At 43.0% G+C, this 17,733-nt stretch overlaps 1 protein-coding gene across 2 annotated transcripts in view; it reads right to left on the bottom strand.

The window, feature by feature from the left end:
• The window catches only part of SRGAP1 (SLIT-ROBO Rho GTPase activating protein 1), a 153,663-nt gene that overhangs the window by 74,110 nt on the left and 61,820 nt on the right, over window positions 1–17,733 (bottom strand). For both annotated transcript variants that reach the window (XM_075494847.1, XM_075494841.1), the window contains 2 exons: window positions 3,873–4,068; window positions 345–507 (listed from right to left, as the gene is read on the bottom strand). In XM_075494847.1, the coding sequence (XP_075350962.1) occupies window positions 345–507; window positions 3,873–4,068 (359 nt within the window). The remainder of the gene's footprint in view (window positions 1–344; window positions 508–3,872; window positions 4,069–17,733) is intronic.

Here is a 17,733-nt window from a genome sequence, read left to right as displayed (position 1 = left end):
ATTCATTAATACAGCATTACTATTTTGGGATTCCTAAGCGAAAACTGTTTCCTTTCTGCATGGGTAGACAAGCATGCTTTTGGGAGAAGAACAGGCTTTTTTCCCTGCCTTTTGGATATTTGCGATTCAGCTCCTAAGGTCACCAGCATATACAGAAGGTTCCCAGGCATTTCAGCACTAAGGATTTGCTCGGCCAGAACAGTCATGAAGAATTTATATGTGTGCTAAAACAGATTTTATGCTACATGTGCTGAATCTTCTCCTCAAATGCTACCTATTAGGACACTTTTGCCTCCCTCATGCATCTTAAAAGCTCGGCTGGAGGACTGCAGGAGAGGCATTACCTTCTTGAACATTCTGGTGGAGTCTTCGCTTATCTGCATGAACCGCATGATCACGTTGTTCAGGTAGATATCGCTCAACGTTGCATGGTCTTTGCTTTCTCTTCTTACTTGGTTCAGGAGTAAGTACCAGCAATTCACTGGTGACAAGAGGTTCTGGTCTTTCCTAAGGAGGAGATACACACATGTATTATGTACAGAAATGAAAAAGTTACGTTATTAACACAAACATCTCCCTGACATTTACAGTCATAACTTGTTATGTAAAAATGGCTGATTTTGAACAGTCAGTCAATCTGTTCTTGGAATAACTCGGGTTAGGTAAGCTTCAGATCACTCTTTTAAGACAAATTCTACAAATCCCATGAGGCATGGATACAAAAATATAGAAAAAGTGTAAGGATGCAGAACACTGCAAGCCACCTGAGAGTATAAAAAAAATCTTGCCACAAAGCTTACAGTTGCTTACAGATGAAGTACATGTAAATATTCAAAATCAATAAAGGTCACTGCTGAAAGAGTAACAGTAACTAATTTCTGACATTAGAAATAAACAAGCACTGCAAGCACATCCCAAATCCTTCATGAGCAAAATTTCAGGTGTAGCTGTTTCGCTGCAATAGATTTGTGTAACTGCTATAAAAGTAGAAGGAAATGCCACAAGCATACATATTCTGTGATCAGCATTCATAAATTCACAGCACTCATAAATGCACTGCTACTGTCAGTCCCAGATGGTTCAATTACAAGGCAAACAACAGGACTGGACTTTTTCCGCAGCGGTCCAGTTCTGAATTTCCTTGACAGACTTTTTGCATTGTAGACCCACTCCAAGTTTTTAATATTGCAAAAAGTGAAATCCCAGATGGCTTCTCATTTCTTTTACACAAAGCAAAATAAAAATACATGTAGTTCAACAACTTTTTCACAGACAACAAAAACCTATTTATAAAATTTGCCTTATGATTTTGTTGAAATTTTAATTTCAAGTTTGCCTTGCAACTAAATGCTCTAGAAACTTGTTGCTCTTTTTTTTTTTTCTTCTCTTGTGCAGGGATTCTCCTATAGTGAAAAGGATCAAGCACGTGAAGATAAAACAGCCAGAGGTGGTGATGAATTGAGGGAGAAACTCTTTCAACTCTTGGTAAATTGTTCTAATAATTAACTATTCTTACTGTTAGAAATATGCCCTTTAATTCCTCATCTAATTGTCTACGTTTAGGTTTCACTCCCAGAATCAAAGCAACAACGAATGATTAACAGACAAAAGCCTTTTCTTAATCATCAGTGCTTTGCTATGAATCAGAGGTGAGTGAAGGAAACTTCCCCATTTTGTTTGAGATGGACATCTTAACAGTGTTACTCACAGCAAGGAGCTTCAGTGTTTTATCAGCCAGGTCAGCCAACACGAGCACCCCTGAAGGGCCACGCTGATATTATGTGGTCCTCACTGTTTCTGCATGTCCCAAAGCCAATCCTACAGACCTTCCTGCCTCTTCTGGGGGAATGGTGGGAACAGCACGGGGGACCACCAGTTAAAGTGAGTTTTGCTCCAACCTATTCTCAAAGCAGAGAACTGCAGAACAAAGCCGAAGGCAGGATGCCAGTCATGACCCCCGTGCACATCTGCCAGTCTGGATTTAACACATGTTTAAGAACAAGGAAAGATGTTTGTATGCACAAGGCAAAAAGATTTTGCCACAAGCTGAACAGAAGCCAGGGCGCTCTCTGAAGTGGTGACATATGCACATGTTGGTTATTTCAGGGAATCATTGAGTCACTTAACTGAATTTTAAGAAATATATGTTACTGCTCTTTGAACTGTGCAAGCTGTATTTGGATTAACCTTTCCTTTGCCAAATGTGTTTGGAAGACTTTTCTCCTGAAACAAAAGCTCTGTCTGTGTAGCTCTAGCACAGCACTGTCTGGGCAGTACAAGAAGTACTTATTTGTCAGTTTTACAAACATAAATCATAAAATCACAGAATCATTTAGGTTAGAAAAGACCTTTAAGATCATTGAGTCCAACCATTAACCTAACACTGCCAAGTCCACCACTATGCCATGTCCCTAAGCACCTCATCTACATGGCTTTTAAATACCTCCAGGGACGGTGACTCCATCACTTCCCTGGGCAGCCTGTTCCAATGCTTGACAACCCTTTCTGTGAAGAAATTTTTCCTCATATCCAATCTAAACCTCCCCTGGTGCAACTTGAGGCCATTTCCTCTTGTCCTATCGCTTGTTACTTGGGAGAAGAGACCGACCCCCACCTCTCTACAACCTCCTTTCAGGTAGTGGTAGAGAGCGATAAGGTCTCTCCTCAGCCTCCGCTTCTCCAGGCTAAACAGTCCCAGCTCCCTCAGCCGCTCCTCATCAGACTTCTGCTGCAGACCCTTCACCAGCTTCGTTGCCCTTCTCTGGACACACTCCAGCACCTCAATGTCCCTCTTGTAGTGAGGGGCCCAAAACTGAACACAGTATTCAAGGTGCGGCCTCACCAGCGCAAAGTACAGGGGCACGATCACTTCCCTACTCCTGCTGGCCACGCTATTTTTGATACAAGCCAGGATGCCATTGGTCTTCTTGGCCACCTGGGCACACTGCTGGCTCATGTTCAGCCAGCTGTCAACCAGCACCCCCAGGTCCTTTTCTGCCAGGCAGCTTTCCAGCCACTCTTCCCCAGGCCTGGAGTGTTGCATGGGGTTGTTGTGACCCAAGTGCAGGACCTGGCACAAAACATTGGTTTATACCCCTAATCATAATAGGACCAGGCAAATGCATTCATTAATCAGCTCAAGTCAGGAAAATAACCAGACGAGACTATGCCAACAAGTAATGCATTTGAAACACTTTAGGAAACATGCTGTATGCACGTTTTCCCAGATACTACCTGACCACTTTTGTTTTGCACACAAGCTACTATGCCATGAAAGGGATACATTAAATTGTAAGCAAGGCATAACATTCACATCATCTTCATTTTCAGGAATAAGAGGGGTCAAGAGGCAGCACAAGTTCACATGCAACAACAAATCAAAATCGTGTTCTTTCTTAATGCCTTTTTGCCAAAATTCCTGTCCTTTTTTTTTTTTCTGTAATGGTGATTGACCTTTATTTAGACACTTTCAAATCCTATCAACTCCACTGCAACAGATCAGCACACAGCTTTCAAGCCCTTTTGGGGCTCTGCATCTCTTCTAGATACTGGCTGTATTTCGGGTGGTTTACATTCTGTATGGTAGGTTAGGGATAATACATGTGCAGCCTACCTTTTAAGAAAGTGAAGAAACTTGTCAGAAGCTGACATGAATAATTGAAGAAGGCCAAATCAACAAAACAGTATTTAGGCACCCAGCTACCTTCAACTGCAATGAAAACTGCTATTCTGCTAAATAGGGGTGGGAGTTTTAAATGTGTCTTTGAACCTGGACTCAACCTAGCAGTATTCAAAACCAGCAGAAGCAAAGAGCAGCATAGCACTCCAGCAATGCTTAACATGTGGGCGAGGGGGAAGGAAATCTCTCTTACTTGTACTGCTGATGGTCTTTTGTACTTCTTGTTTTTGCCATGAACCTCTCTGCCAATTTTTCCAGGTTTCGGGAATACTCCATCTCTATTTCCGACTTCTTGCGGAAGAAATCCTGCAGATCCTGAAGAAGCTGCACTCTCATTTCAGTCTGCTGCTCCAGGCATTTCTGCTGCTCGATGAGTTGAGCTCGGATCTCTAATGAAAGAAGCACATATCCACTCAGGTCAGTGAAAGCAAATGAGAATTGAGTGTTACCAACCAAAATTACAAATGCTCTAGTGTACTCCAGCCTCTGCAGCTACACCAGCTGGATCTGGATTTCAGGTCCTGTGGTGGGACGCAGCAGCAGCAGCTCTCACTTCTGCCACCACACGCTTATGCCCCAGGCCACAGTGTCTTCCCACCCACTGTCTGTCTCACAAACAGCTACGGCAAGGGCTCAGGACTCTGCTGGGCTCATGTGAGCAGAAGACCTGCCTCCTCCTTTGCTTCCATCCTCTTCCTGGCATGAGTACAACATCTGGCTCAGAGTGGTCTCCTTGCAGGAGGTGCTGTGCAACCGTTTGAGCAGCAGCTCCTTCTGCTGCCCTGAAAAATGTCAGGCTAAACAAGCCCCTTTTGGGCTGGGATCAGCCTGCTGACTGCCAGGTGGACCATGCTGGTTGGTACCATCATGTACACCATGGAAACAACCTTGTGATAAACTCTGGAGGCATTATCCACCATAACTGTGCACAGATGAGCTTCCGCATCTGCCCCACCTCTGCCAGGGAGGGAACTGGTGTACTATACATGCGTTCACCGATATTTTACAGTAAATATAGAAGAAAAAGTATACCTATATTTAGAGATAGCTATTTGAAAATTTGCACAAGGTTCCAGAGACTGAGGCGTATTTATTAACACAAAACAAAATCAGTCCATTTATAAGAGAATATATGCTCACAGTGATCAGCTAGAGTATCAGGCAAAAGCCTCCAGATTTCTTACCACTATCGTATCATATGCTGTTTGCCATATGCACAATTGCTATGTGGTAGGGTTTTTCTTTTAGTTGGGTTTTTTTTTTTTTTTTTTTTTTTTTAGCACTTTTATTTCTTGAGTGCTAAGCAGCTAATCACATTCTGGGAACACTTAGTCTAAAAACATCCCTCTGGTTCTTTTGAGAGACTGGTTCATTAGAGTTTTGTCAGCTGCCCAGGCACACTTGTAATCCAACATTGTGGAGTAAACACAGGAGTAAACATTTTGCGACCATAATATGTGTATAGACTTTTTAAACAGTTCAATGCTATTACAAGGACTTATCAATAGCAAAATAATAAGCCAGAAGTGATGTCCATGTAAATGCAAAACTGTTGTGAACTTTTACTTGATTCCTAATGATGTAACCATGCTGTCGGTAAGAAAATGTTGGAAATCTTAGATGCCTCACTGGTTCGAAATAGAAAAGCATTCTAAAAACCACTGCTAACATCACAGGGAACTGCAAACCAGTAAGTAGTAATAACATTGCAAAAAATTATCTGACGCAACTAGGAACTAATGCATCTTTACTGATCTTAAACCAGGTAGGCAGAGATCCACTCTGCTGGGATTCAAATGTGTATACTGAAGTAAGGTAGGATGAGCACAGAAAACTGTTAAGCCAATATATTTACTGGAGGAGGGAGACACTGCAGTGTTTTCTTCCAGATCTCCTCTGAGCTACCAGCTGCTGTGTTAATCATTAATGACACCATCCATTTTTATAGTCTGGGAGGTGAACCAAAAAATTCATGGTTTGGTTTTCATTTCATTTCAAATCAGTTCGTTGGAAAAGGACCATGCCTCCAGCAAGGATGAGCCACTGTTATACGACACTGTATCAATGACATTCATGTACATAGAGGAGAAAATCACATTGGAGCTGGAAGGTTTTTAACAGAAACAAAACCCCAAGACTGCTTTTTTTGGGTGTCCACTACTTTTACTATTGCAATGATGGAAAATTCCTGCGTATAGGAAACCAGTTGTACAGATTCACTGATCAGAAGCAGCAATTTTGCCCATAAGCTGGAGTTTTGACTAAATCCAAATCCATGTACATCGTCCCTGTACTTTGGCCATCTCCCTTTCCCACTACAGATTTTCTACCATTTACTTTAAAAGCAGAGCAACTATGTTCTGATTATTTTGTAGGTCAGTGGATCTTGCTGCTATAATTCTTCCTTTTTAGGCAGGCTTTTACCATAGCAACAGGAAGGAGAAAGATTTTAGAAACAGGAATGTATGAATAGAGATACAGGAAACAATGAACAAGGGACGACAGATACAATATGAGAAATTGCATTAGCTTTCTGATGCTGTCTGGATTTCCAGGGGACAGTAGCGTCTTCCTTCAAATTTGTGTATTAAAAACAAAATTGGAGCATGATCTCTGAAAGCTGATGGTGGCTGGAGGTGTCCAAACTCTGAGTAAGGTGGTAAGTTAGGGGTACAGGGGGACTGCGGCCTTATGAAGGAAGTTCCCCAATTTCTGGCTATTTGAATCGCGGCAAGGAGAAACAACATGCTGGCTCCAAAAGGCTGAGCTTCTGGCCTCCCGCTGGAGGAGAAAAAGGGGAGATGCACATCCCACTTGTGCCAGCTGACCAGAAGATTCTTCAGCATAGCAGTTCTCCTTCCAGTCTTTCATGTCCTTCTCCTCCTGCACTTTTTAATTCTTTTACTAATAACGTGTAATACCATACTGGCAGGCTGAGGAGATGGCAATGAATAAGAAACCAGATCAGCACATGTTGTGATTTTCACTTTCTGGTAAGAGAAAGCTGTGGATTTAAAAAAAAAAACAACAAACAAAACTAACAAAAAACCCCCAACAAACATTGGCATAACAGCCAGCCAGCCTGGGCGGCTGTGCATCACAAAATCACAACTATCCAAGTACTATTAATGAACACAGACTACCCATTACCTACTGCTATGGAAAAGTGCACCAAGGCAACACTATCTTCTTTAACCAATGCCATGCGTGTGATTTCCCTAGGGCTACAAAGAGCGGCATGGAAAATTGTTGCACTGTATTCAAAGAAATAAATACCCCATACGCCGAGAAGATGCCAAGTGAAAAACCAGTAGAGCCCGAACTCCACAGATACGGTGACAGGTGCAGCAGGCAACAGAAGGGTGCCTGTCTTTACTCTATTTTGCTGGCACATTTAAATTCAAAGTCGAACTGATACCAGCTGTAATGGACAATGACATTGTCCTATTCTGCTCTGCGGGTGGCTGATGTCAAATGATTGCCAGGCTATTTTGTGCCAGGAACAGGCACATTTAAACCCTGGATGAATTAACACCTTCTCCTTCTCTGTAGAGCAGCTTTGAGTCATATTCACTGGTTTTCTGGCCAAGGGCTGGTTCAAAAGGAATCCCATCCATTTACACTGCAGCTTGAACAGACCGAATTCACATAAAGTAGTATCCCCCCCCCCCCCCCCCCGCATCCTTTGTCCAAGATTTGCACACATGACTAAAGCAAGGAAGCAGCTAATGTGACTGTAATTAAATCAATAACCTCTGAGTAAAGTTTTATTTCTAAAGATTTTCATGTTAAAAATTATTTCAATTATGCCCTCATTGACACCATCCTCTAGAATTACTGCATTAAGTATAAAATTAGGTTTTGTTTGTGGCGGCCTTCAAGAGATAACTCTAACCTTTCAACAAATCTTTATTTTCTCCTGACAAGAGGTTAAATCAGTGCACTATGAAAAACAAAAGGAGACAAGATTATAGCTGTTTTGAGAGTTTAGTACAGAGTGGATGAAGCTGAACTACTGACATCACCCAAATCATAATTGGAAATAAACTCGTCAAGGTTACCTCTTTGCACACGGTACAGTATTACAAATAATGACTTATATAGCACTGCAGTAATACACCATATTACCCTGGAGAAGATATGTGGAACCAGTTATAGGGCAGTGCCCCACCTGAAGGCACTCATGGTGAGATATACTGCGATGTGACACACAACGATGACGCTAGCCACACACCAGCAAGGAACAAAACTTGTCACCTTTGCTTCCACACACACCAAAGCACCTGGCTCCATCAAACATCCCAGAAAGCCACTGGAAACCCCCTCCTGACCTGAGAAGCTGGACACCTCATAAATACACAGTATTAACCAAATTAACCCGCTGCCAGACCAACACTTTGCATGCAGACTGCTGCCTCGCCGCAGTACTCCCCACTGCAACGCCCACATCCCCGCCATGCGACGCTGCAGTAGCTGTGCCTAGTCTGTTAGCCCTCAGACACTTTCCAGACCACCGTGAATGCTCATTACCAACTCTCGACCAAAGCAACTCTAATGAATGCTTCGTGGTGCTGTTACACTGCTGTGAGTTGCTTCCCACCCGGGCCACCCCAAGAGCTGTTGCAGCCTGCCACCCTTAACTCCCATTTAAGTGGAATTAACTTTTGTGCTCACAGAGCTGCCCTGGCATGGTTTTTGGTGTTTGCTGAAAGCTCTGGAAGGTGCTGCAGAGCCAGACACCTCTCCCTGGTCACCCCCTCGGCTGCACTGCAAGCCTCCCACCTGCTGCCTCACCCTGCCCGGCATTGAGCTATATTTAAGTCATGATTACAATATACAAACTACACAGACACATTAATCCAGTAGTATTACTGGATAATTATATAAACAGCCCCAGGGCCCCATCCTGTGAACGGTTATAAAAGCAAGCAGCTTGTCAGAATTATTTGAGAGTACAAATAGGCTCTCACGAGGCACAGTTATGTTTGCAGGTCTATCTGCTCAGTAACTTCAGACAAACCTGTATTACCTCTCATCTTTCTTTAAATACCCCCTTCACAAAAAAAATTAAATTTCAGATTAGTTTTAAAACACTCAGAAAAGACTCATCAAAAGCACTGAGGACGATATATGGTGTCTTAGACTTTGTATTTCCAAACCATTACAACTTTGTCATTTTTTTGAGTTATCAGCCCTGTGGTGGCCCAGCCACTGATACTCCTCTCTGAGATACACAGCCTAAAGGTACTAGTGCTGGACAAGCTTTTATTTCTCAGAGCTATGGCTAGAAAGCTATTTAAGTCTTTCTATGACAAATGGTGAGGGAAGCTCTGTGGTCAGCAGGGAGTCTGGCTCACGCTCTCTTCCAGGTCCTCGCTGCCATTTTCCTGGACCACAAGCACTTCAAAAGCCAGGAAATTCCACCAGCCTGACAGCTGATGAGAGATGCTGGGGTGAGGATCTTGCAGGCTGCTGCAGAAATGCCTTTAAATAGATCATGAGCCTGTCCCACAACATTAACTTTCTATGACAAACTGGTGGAAATCACTTCCCTGTATTCAACATGCAAGAAAGAAGTGCGGCTGCATAGACAGTGATGCCCTTGAGCTTCTGAAGGCAGGACGTTCGTGGACTTTCTTCGACCCCCCAGCCAATTTCACTTAGGACACTGAGCATACAGATTTATGCATGTTCCCACTTAAAGTGAAACCTCTGCAATGCACACCCCAGCTCTAAATTTACTGTTTGGCTTCATGCCATTTCCCAGAGAATTCATTTCAGGGTTTTTGTTTGTTTGGGGGTTTTTGGAGATGTGGTTGAGGTTGCCTTTGACAGAACGCATCTTCAGGCTGTAGTACCCTGTGGAAATGGATGGGCAGTGAGAATCACGCCTAGTATCTGAAGGGCTGTACAAAGGGTCAGGAATCTGAAGTCCCTGTTGACATCTGTCAACCCCTTTAAAAACTGTAAACCTCGTTCATTCAAGCACTTTGGCACACTTAAAGATAAAAACAGTCCTTGTGCAGCCATTAGCAGGAAAGCTGGTGTAGAAGCCATTTGCAGGATGAAGACAATTGTTCACAGGTCGCTTCAGTTGTCCTGCTGAAACAAAGAGAGCAGAGAAAGAACATACTCTCTCCTTGCAGCCGCAAACTTCGTTCTACACATTCAAGCAAACACACTCCTACCTACTGCAGCCACAGACTGAGCAACAACATGCCCCCAACCAGACCATGTAACTGGGGGATCCCAGTGGATGAGATCCAAAAGGGGTTGCTGCATTAGGGCACCTTCCACTTTCCAGTTCCCCTTGAAATGGTAAGACTTGTCTGGAAGAGCCAAGAAAACCTCTATATGTAGCTGAAGAAGCTTTTCTTCTTGTTGTTCTTGGACTAACGCCCTCCTGCTATTCGCAGCCACAGCTGCTGGTCACTTGGCTGCCTACGGTCCAAGCCTGAATGGAGGGCAGCGCGCCAGCTCACGACTTGGCAGGACACTTCTTGCCACATCGCTACTGCCAAGCGACCGTGGGTTTAAGCAGGCAGTCTGCCTGCACCACATTTTGAGTGCCACTGCTTCTGCGGCAGCTGCTCCTTTGCACCCAGAACTAAGCGCTGGCACTATGTCGTACCAAAACTTGAGCACGACATACCAGTCCTTCTGGTCACAGGAGCTGGGACTCTGAAGACAAAACCTTCTACCGCTTAGAGGACAGGGAACTTCGTTTTGTTCGACAGTAAAATCCCAGCTCATCACAAAAACACTGCCAACCAGAAGAGAAGAGAGCAAAGTGCAAGATGCCTCCTCTGCCTCAATGGTCTGATGCAAGGTCTTTCACCAGCCTGACCCAGCCCTCACCTCCTGCTGCAGGAGCAGATGCTCTCCTGAAATCCAACTGCCCCACCTCCAGATGAACAAATCAGCTCTGCGAACCACCAGCACACAAAAGAAGAGCAAAGAATCCACATCAAACAAACCCCCAAACACATTTAAGAAGAACAAAACAAAGCAGAAACTACCCCAACCGTGGTATTCATGGCAAAGGCCTGTAGCTTTAGAGAGAAAAGAAAAGGGAAAAAAAAAAAAAGAAGAAAGAGACAGACAAGGAGTCTGTGGGCATCTTTGTCTGCCAAGCAGACAGGCGATCATGCAGTAGGTGTCTAAAAACCCATTTAGGCAATCTAAACTGTCAAGATCTATGTGACAACTTATTCTGAAGCTTCTGAAGGATTTAGACCATCTGGGTTTTTTTATGCTTGTTAAAGATACCATGAGCCTTTCCTTGCAGACTTAAATTTTGGGCACATGAGAAAATTAAAAGGAAACTCAGTATGCCTAAATCTTTCTCCTCTTCTTACCAATGAGGTATCTGCCAGCAGAACAGAAAAATGACTCATGGTTCTCTTCTAAATAATTCTTTGCAGCAATGTCTGGAATGCTGGATTGACAAGAGCACTCTACAAGAAAAAAACATACTTCTTCCTGGCCACAGATTTCTATAAGTCTATTATTTAATTTGGTTATTATAGACTGCTGTGATTGCTCTAATCGGTAAATGAAATGTATCCTTCCTTCTGGTTATTTTCTCTGTATAGAAAATGCTTTCTTTCCAGAACACAGACTGTCTCTTAACTATTCAACAGAATTCACCTAGTACATGCTCTATGCTATATCCTTGTTACATGCTTGCTCTTCTGTGTTTATATCGTAAATTCTACATTTTAACTAGCACGTGAGGAAATGTTATTTCAGCTATACTGCTTCATAAAGTGGAACAAAAGAAGAACCCCTTCATTTCTAGAGCATTAAAAGCAGTTTTAGCATCAACCAATGGTCAAGCTCACGTCTCCCCGAAAACTGTCAGCAAAAGATCAAGCTAAATTCTGATCTCCCTGAAATCAATACAGATTTGTCACTAATTTTACTCATGCTGGGATTACTAGCTTTACTTAAACTTACACGAAGCTTACGCTCATCCAACGGACATACTATTATCAAAGCAGGTAGTCTTTTTCCCCCTCTTACATCCAGGCTACACAACCCTCCCAGGTCACCATGTCTCAGTACCAGAACTTCTGCAGACAGGCAGAAGGACTAACGCATAGAGGGAAAAGAAGTGTTTCTTGGTGGTTACACTCCACGGGTATTATTAGAGCAGGGAAAAGAAAGGCAGGTGTAGCTCAGACGACTCATGTCAGTGCCATTACAGATCAGCCTCAACCTCTTTCAAAACCTTCCCAAAAGTTGGTAGCTATAACAAAGATCATTTCCCAGCAGCAGCTTATACTGCTGAGTCAAATACTACGTTCTCACCAGGCTCGGCAGGAGCACGCATGAACTTTTTGGAAAGGCTGCCCGTTTTGCATTGACGGCAGCGTGCTGGTGGGCAGGGTGGAGGTGGCCAGGCTGGGGAGCGGCGGAGCCTGGCACGCAGGCACCAGTACAAGACTGGGACTGGAAAGAAACTCAGCCTTATGAACGGGATGATCTTTGGGGATCAGCAGAGAGGCTGTTCGAAAGTGAACATACCACTGCTGTACAGGTGGGGTGGTTTTACTGCTCCTGAAATGCTGTATCTGGTTTACAAATCAAATCAAACTACAAGGTATCGTTTTCCTGGGTGACAGGCAATTCTCTTGCTCTTCACAGACAAACTGCTGGCAGGTTTTATCTTTACATATGTATATCACATATCTGTATGCTTTCATTTCAGGCCACCTGGAACTTCAAAAAAAAATCTCCTTATTTTTGTAGAAATTGCCTACCTCTGAATTCACTATTTAAATGAAGAACTCAAATACTTGCTTTTTAAAAATTAGTATAATAATTTCTCCTTGGTTTGTGTTTTGTTACTTTCTTTTAAAGCCAGAACAGACTTGAGGACATAGTTACAAAGTTTCCTACTGCTCAGGGCACTGTTTATAGAGCTAATTACCTGTACAACGAAACTGGCAATATAAGGTGAACCACCACTGAGCCTCTGCCAATGTAAAATGACCATGGGAGTGCAAAGAAGTCAAGAAATGTATCTTAATAAGCATTCGCCAAACAGACTGATTTCAATTAAACTTCAAGGCCCAGTGCCCCACCTCCGTGGCTATTTCTGGGCCCACAGCCCTAAGCTCCTCAGCTACTAGATGCGGTGGCCAACTGGCCATAGGGTCTCCTTAAACGGTGGTGCAGACTGCTGCTCTCCAAAGGGCTCCTCTGAGACGAGTGACATACCCATCAGATTACAGTGACAAATGGCAAGAAATGGAGAAGAAAAGGAGCAGCAGATGGTAGTCTTAAAGTTGACGGTAAAATGTAAAAGCAATGCTGGATGTACGTAGGTTTACAGACCCTGGGACGACCATCGTTGACTTTGTATTAAAATGCAGGCAAGCTTCTTAAACAAACCCATTCTTGCCATGGAGGACTTCTGCATAATCTTTTCCTTCCCACATGCAACTGTATTGGTCACTGCTATATCGGTTTTAGCAATTTCCCCTGTAAGCAGCAGCAAAAGGAGGAAATTGTATGGCAGACGAAAGACGCAGTAGTCCTTTCCTTTCCCATTTTAATTTGCACTTTAGAGATGGTGTTCTGAGCATGCAGGAGCTGCTGAAGCACTGGGGACCCTTGAGTCCTGCCTGACACTGCTTAGTTATCTCAGTGTGGCAGATTTAGGTCCACTTTTTTCACCCCTCTTTAGCACTTAGAAATTATTTTAGTGTTTTTATTAACTCATTCCTCCTTTAATTAAATTTAGATAGTAAAAAATATCTAAAACAGATTTCAGACTTTCATAATTGCTGTGACTTTTCAGAATAATATGCAAGTGCTGGTGAGAAAAATAAGATCTGTAGTGAAAGCAAGTTCTCAGTTACCCTGGAAATAATTCAAGGCAACTCCACTCCTTCAGTACCCTCATTTTAGATGTCCTTTCTGCTCCCTGTTTCCCCAAACTCCAAGAGTTTATTGTCTTGAAAGACGTAACATGACAATTCAAAGAACATTTTACATCTTTCTGTGCTAGCCGAGATCAAGCAGAAACAAGCAGTCAACTACTAGCTGCTGCACCAGTACTTCAACAAGCAGCATATGTATATCCTCACTGTAGAGGCTGTGCACTAAGCACAAAATATTTGGTAGCTGCAGCATCTGCTTTCAAAAGGTTCTTCTAAAGTTTCTTCAAAGTGCAGAACACAGTATACAGGCAAGTATGCAGCAGAAAAAAAATCAGAACAGTACTGAAAACCTAATGATCTTAATAGCTTCCTCACTTGTAAGCCGGGTGAAGCCAGGTTAAGTTCCTGCCCCAGCTACTGCAAGGCTGAGGATGGAGCTGACTCTGGGCAGTGCAGCAGTGTCCGCTCTGCGACAGACACTGCATCACCCATCTGCTGACGCCTCCCTGAAATGACCCCAGGCTTGGTACTGGCACACATCCTTTACCTCCAGAGAAGCAGAAAGCTCCCTACCACACAGACGTGAGCACCATTTCATTTTGTTAAGCTCTGCCACAACAAAACCCTTCCTTCTTAATATCTCAGGTGGACAGCTGACAAGTGAAAATGTCTGAAGGCTTTTTCTATAAATTAAACGTTGAGAGATGTGTCTTTCCTTGACAAAAAATAAATTATTCTGAACCTCCGGCAGGTGACATAGCTGTTAAGATGAGAGTTACGCTGGTAGCAGAGCAGGGCAGGAACTCCTGAGCAGCAGGGTGAGCGGGAAAGCCATGAAATCTGCATATCAATCAGACACGGCCTCTCCTGCACGTTGATGACTACCACTGCAGTAAGACTCAGGAATTAATAACTAGAGAAAATGCCCTCCCTACATCCTGTGAAAATGATTCTCCATGCATGGCACATCTTTAAGAGGTCAGTAAAACATTTTTAGTATGACACACACCCCGCCGCATGCCATAAATAAGAGACGCATTTGACCCAGCCATGACTTTCAGTGACAGCTTTTTAAGTCCCAAGGTAAAGTCATAGTCCAGTTAAGGACAAAAAGGAAACTGCAATTTGCGCTCTGTGTGCCAGGATTTTACCCACATCCCTTTTCAGCCCAACCTGCCTAACATGCAGCAAAATACTTTCACTATTGCTCATTTATCTTTGACACATTTAACTTCTAAAAAACGCAAATTTAACATATTGAGCACTTGTGGTTTTCTTCTAAAACAACTTTGTATTTTTTTGCTGTGACAGATCCATGATGCTCCTCTTCTTCACTGAGACAAACAGCTACGCCACTGTGATGCCTTCAACACCAGTTTTAAAACTTTATGTCTACATCCCCCACATGCTAATTACTCACCTGAGTACAACCTTGTAGTTGCATAAGGTCCTGTCTACTGTAGTCAACCAAGTGGGGCAAAGACACTGTCTTGGGCAACACGCCAGAGCTGCACAGTCTGGTTTAGTTGTTGGCACACTCCTGGGCTCAGCATTGGCCCACGAGGACACTTCTCACTGGCACCGGCTGGGCAGGGCTCAGGGGACAGCACAGACCAGGGACTCTCCCCATCACCCTGCACTGGTGAGGTGTCCCTGTGGCACTAGGGGACTGGAGCTCCTCCCTCACCAACCCAGTGCTGAGCGAAGGATGCGTCTACCACCCAATAAATCTTTGAACCAAATCATATCACCACGCTTCATACTCCTTGTACAGATTTATCTGTACAAATGCAAACCTTGCTGGGGAATATGTCTGTCAGACCAGACGGACCTCAATCTGCATCATTTTTTAGTAGAGACGTGGCCTGATTCTGGGAAAGGAAAGTCCCAGTGTGTGGTTACCGATCCTCTGAGCGTGACTATGATATTATCCAAAAATATATTTCAGTCCTTGTCTCAATTTCACATAGCAAATAATACTGAATTTGACTCAATAGATGATTTAAGAAACATGACATCACCACACTCTGGGAATGAAAAAGAGTTTTGTATGCCAAACTTTGAGCAGAATAAGTTAGCATTTTTACTAATTAAACAAAACAATAACCCCTATTATGATGGAAGAACTTCTGTCTGTGGGAATCTTAAAAAACGTAAAATTATAATCACCACGTTGGTTCATTATAACTATCAAAAGATAGTAGTAACAGCCACGTATTTTTATATGTCACTGAATTAATAAGATTATATAAATTCTGCCAAGCTTCAAATACATTTGTCTATGTACTGCTCTGATTTGGTAAAAGTTGTAATTTCTAAGTGAGAAAATAAAATGTCTACCTCAAAGGAAGGTTTTTCTGACAAGTTTGAACCCAACTACTCAGAGCCCCAAATTCCACTAACAGCAGCTGGGCAAAACCAAAACTTTCACTGTCACAGAGCAGATTCTTTGTTCCATCTTCCTCCTACAGGGAAGTATAACTTGAATTGTAGATCACATTTAATTAAATTTAGCTTCAGTTGTTGCAGCAGGAAAAGAAAGCCCCCCCCCGCGGTTCCTGCTAATGGGAATAGGAAAAAAATATCCACTGTGAGACAGTTTGTAGGTAACCACTCAACAGTAAGATGAAGAATAGTATCTGCTAGTAAGCGAGCTCTGAACTTTGAATCATTTGCATATTTCCAGCTCCCCTGGAAACAATCTTCAATCTGTTAGAAGTTAAAAAAAAGAAAAAAACCCACTCACTTTTTTTTAAGGAGATGAAATATCAGAACCAGCAAAATTTAAAGCTGATGATTTGTAGAACCCACTATCTGCAACGTCTTCCTGCATTAATTCACTGCTTTGTCTATTCTGCAAATGTCTCTCTCCAAGAGACATATGGGTGTTTAGGGTTTCCAGCAGGGCTCTGATGACTGCTCTATGGAAGCAAAGACACCAAGAACAGCTGTAGGAAACAGATGTGCCACTTAGGGCACTTTCAGTGAAAGGCCAAGGGACGAATCCTTCATGTGTTACTTAGTTCAGGATTCCTTTATAAAGAAAAGGCCATCAAAAAAACCTATTATTGCCTATGTTTTTAGCCTAACTCCACTTGGAAGTAGACATTCTGGTAGCAAAAGCCCTGCTAGAGTGAGTAAAGGAGAAGGGTTGCAATGGGCAGGGCAGGAGCAGTAGCTCCTAGGCCCTTTCTGTGGGTAAATCGAAGTTGAACCCGAGCCACTTAATTTTCTTACATATAAAGTGGCAGCTCTGAGAAGCACATCAGCAGTCATAGCAGCTGGATGGCAAAGCGCTAACCTGCACAAACAGTTATTAATTATTCTGGGAAAAAAACGTAGTTTGGTAATTCACAGAAAGCGGTGTGCAACTTAGTAAAGAAATCAAAGACGTGACACCTATGATGGAGAAATCTCCGTCCTGTAAGAAGCTCATCGTCCAGACATGAGCAAAAAAACAGGGGAATTTTTGGAAAGAATAAATGCAGTAAACATGGACACCAACTGGGGAAAAAAGCAAGGATACTCGAAAGGACAAACCAGACATGCCAGCAAGCGATACAAGTCTCATAGGCTTCTGACAATTTGCCAAAAAAGGCCTTATCCTCACTTAAGGATGACAGGAATACTCTAAATACTCCTGATACAGGTTTTACAACAGTGCTAAATTTCCAAATGTTTACCTTAGACCTGCTCTTTTTTTTTTTGAAACAAAGATGAGCTAGAGTCAGCCAGGAGTACTGGGAAAAGAGCTGAAATGAAAGGATAAACTAAGGAGCAAAAAAAGTCATGAGGTGTGGACAGTACATACCCACACAGCCTGGACGAACCCTGGGGTGCAGTGGCCAAACTGCTGACAAGAACGTGTCCCCCCTCCCTGGAAGTGGCTGCTGTGACCAAAGGGCTGGAGAGCATCTCCTGGAAAGGGGCGGGCGAGCAGAGAGAGATCCAGCGCATTCTAGGCAAGTGAATCACTACTTCTGCATCTAAGTTACTGAAGTTCTCATCAGAAATACTTATAAAACACAAGTAGATAGAGAGATAAGGAGAAACCAGGGCAGTTCCTGGAAAAGAAAACTGTACAGTGGCAAGCTATTACTTGAGTTACTTGAGCTTATCAACAGATAGTGGATAACTGAAACCCAGCTGACCTTCAGTTTCAAG

The sequence above is a fragment of the Mycteria americana genome, chromosome 1, assembly GCF_035582795.1.
Source record: "Mycteria americana isolate JAX WOST 10 ecotype Jacksonville Zoo and Gardens chromosome 1, USCA_MyAme_1.0, whole genome shotgun sequence".
Classification (NCBI taxonomy): domain Eukaryota; kingdom Metazoa; phylum Chordata; class Aves; order Ciconiiformes; family Ciconiidae; genus Mycteria; species Mycteria americana.
This window is presented reverse-complemented; position numbering and strand designations above follow the sequence as displayed.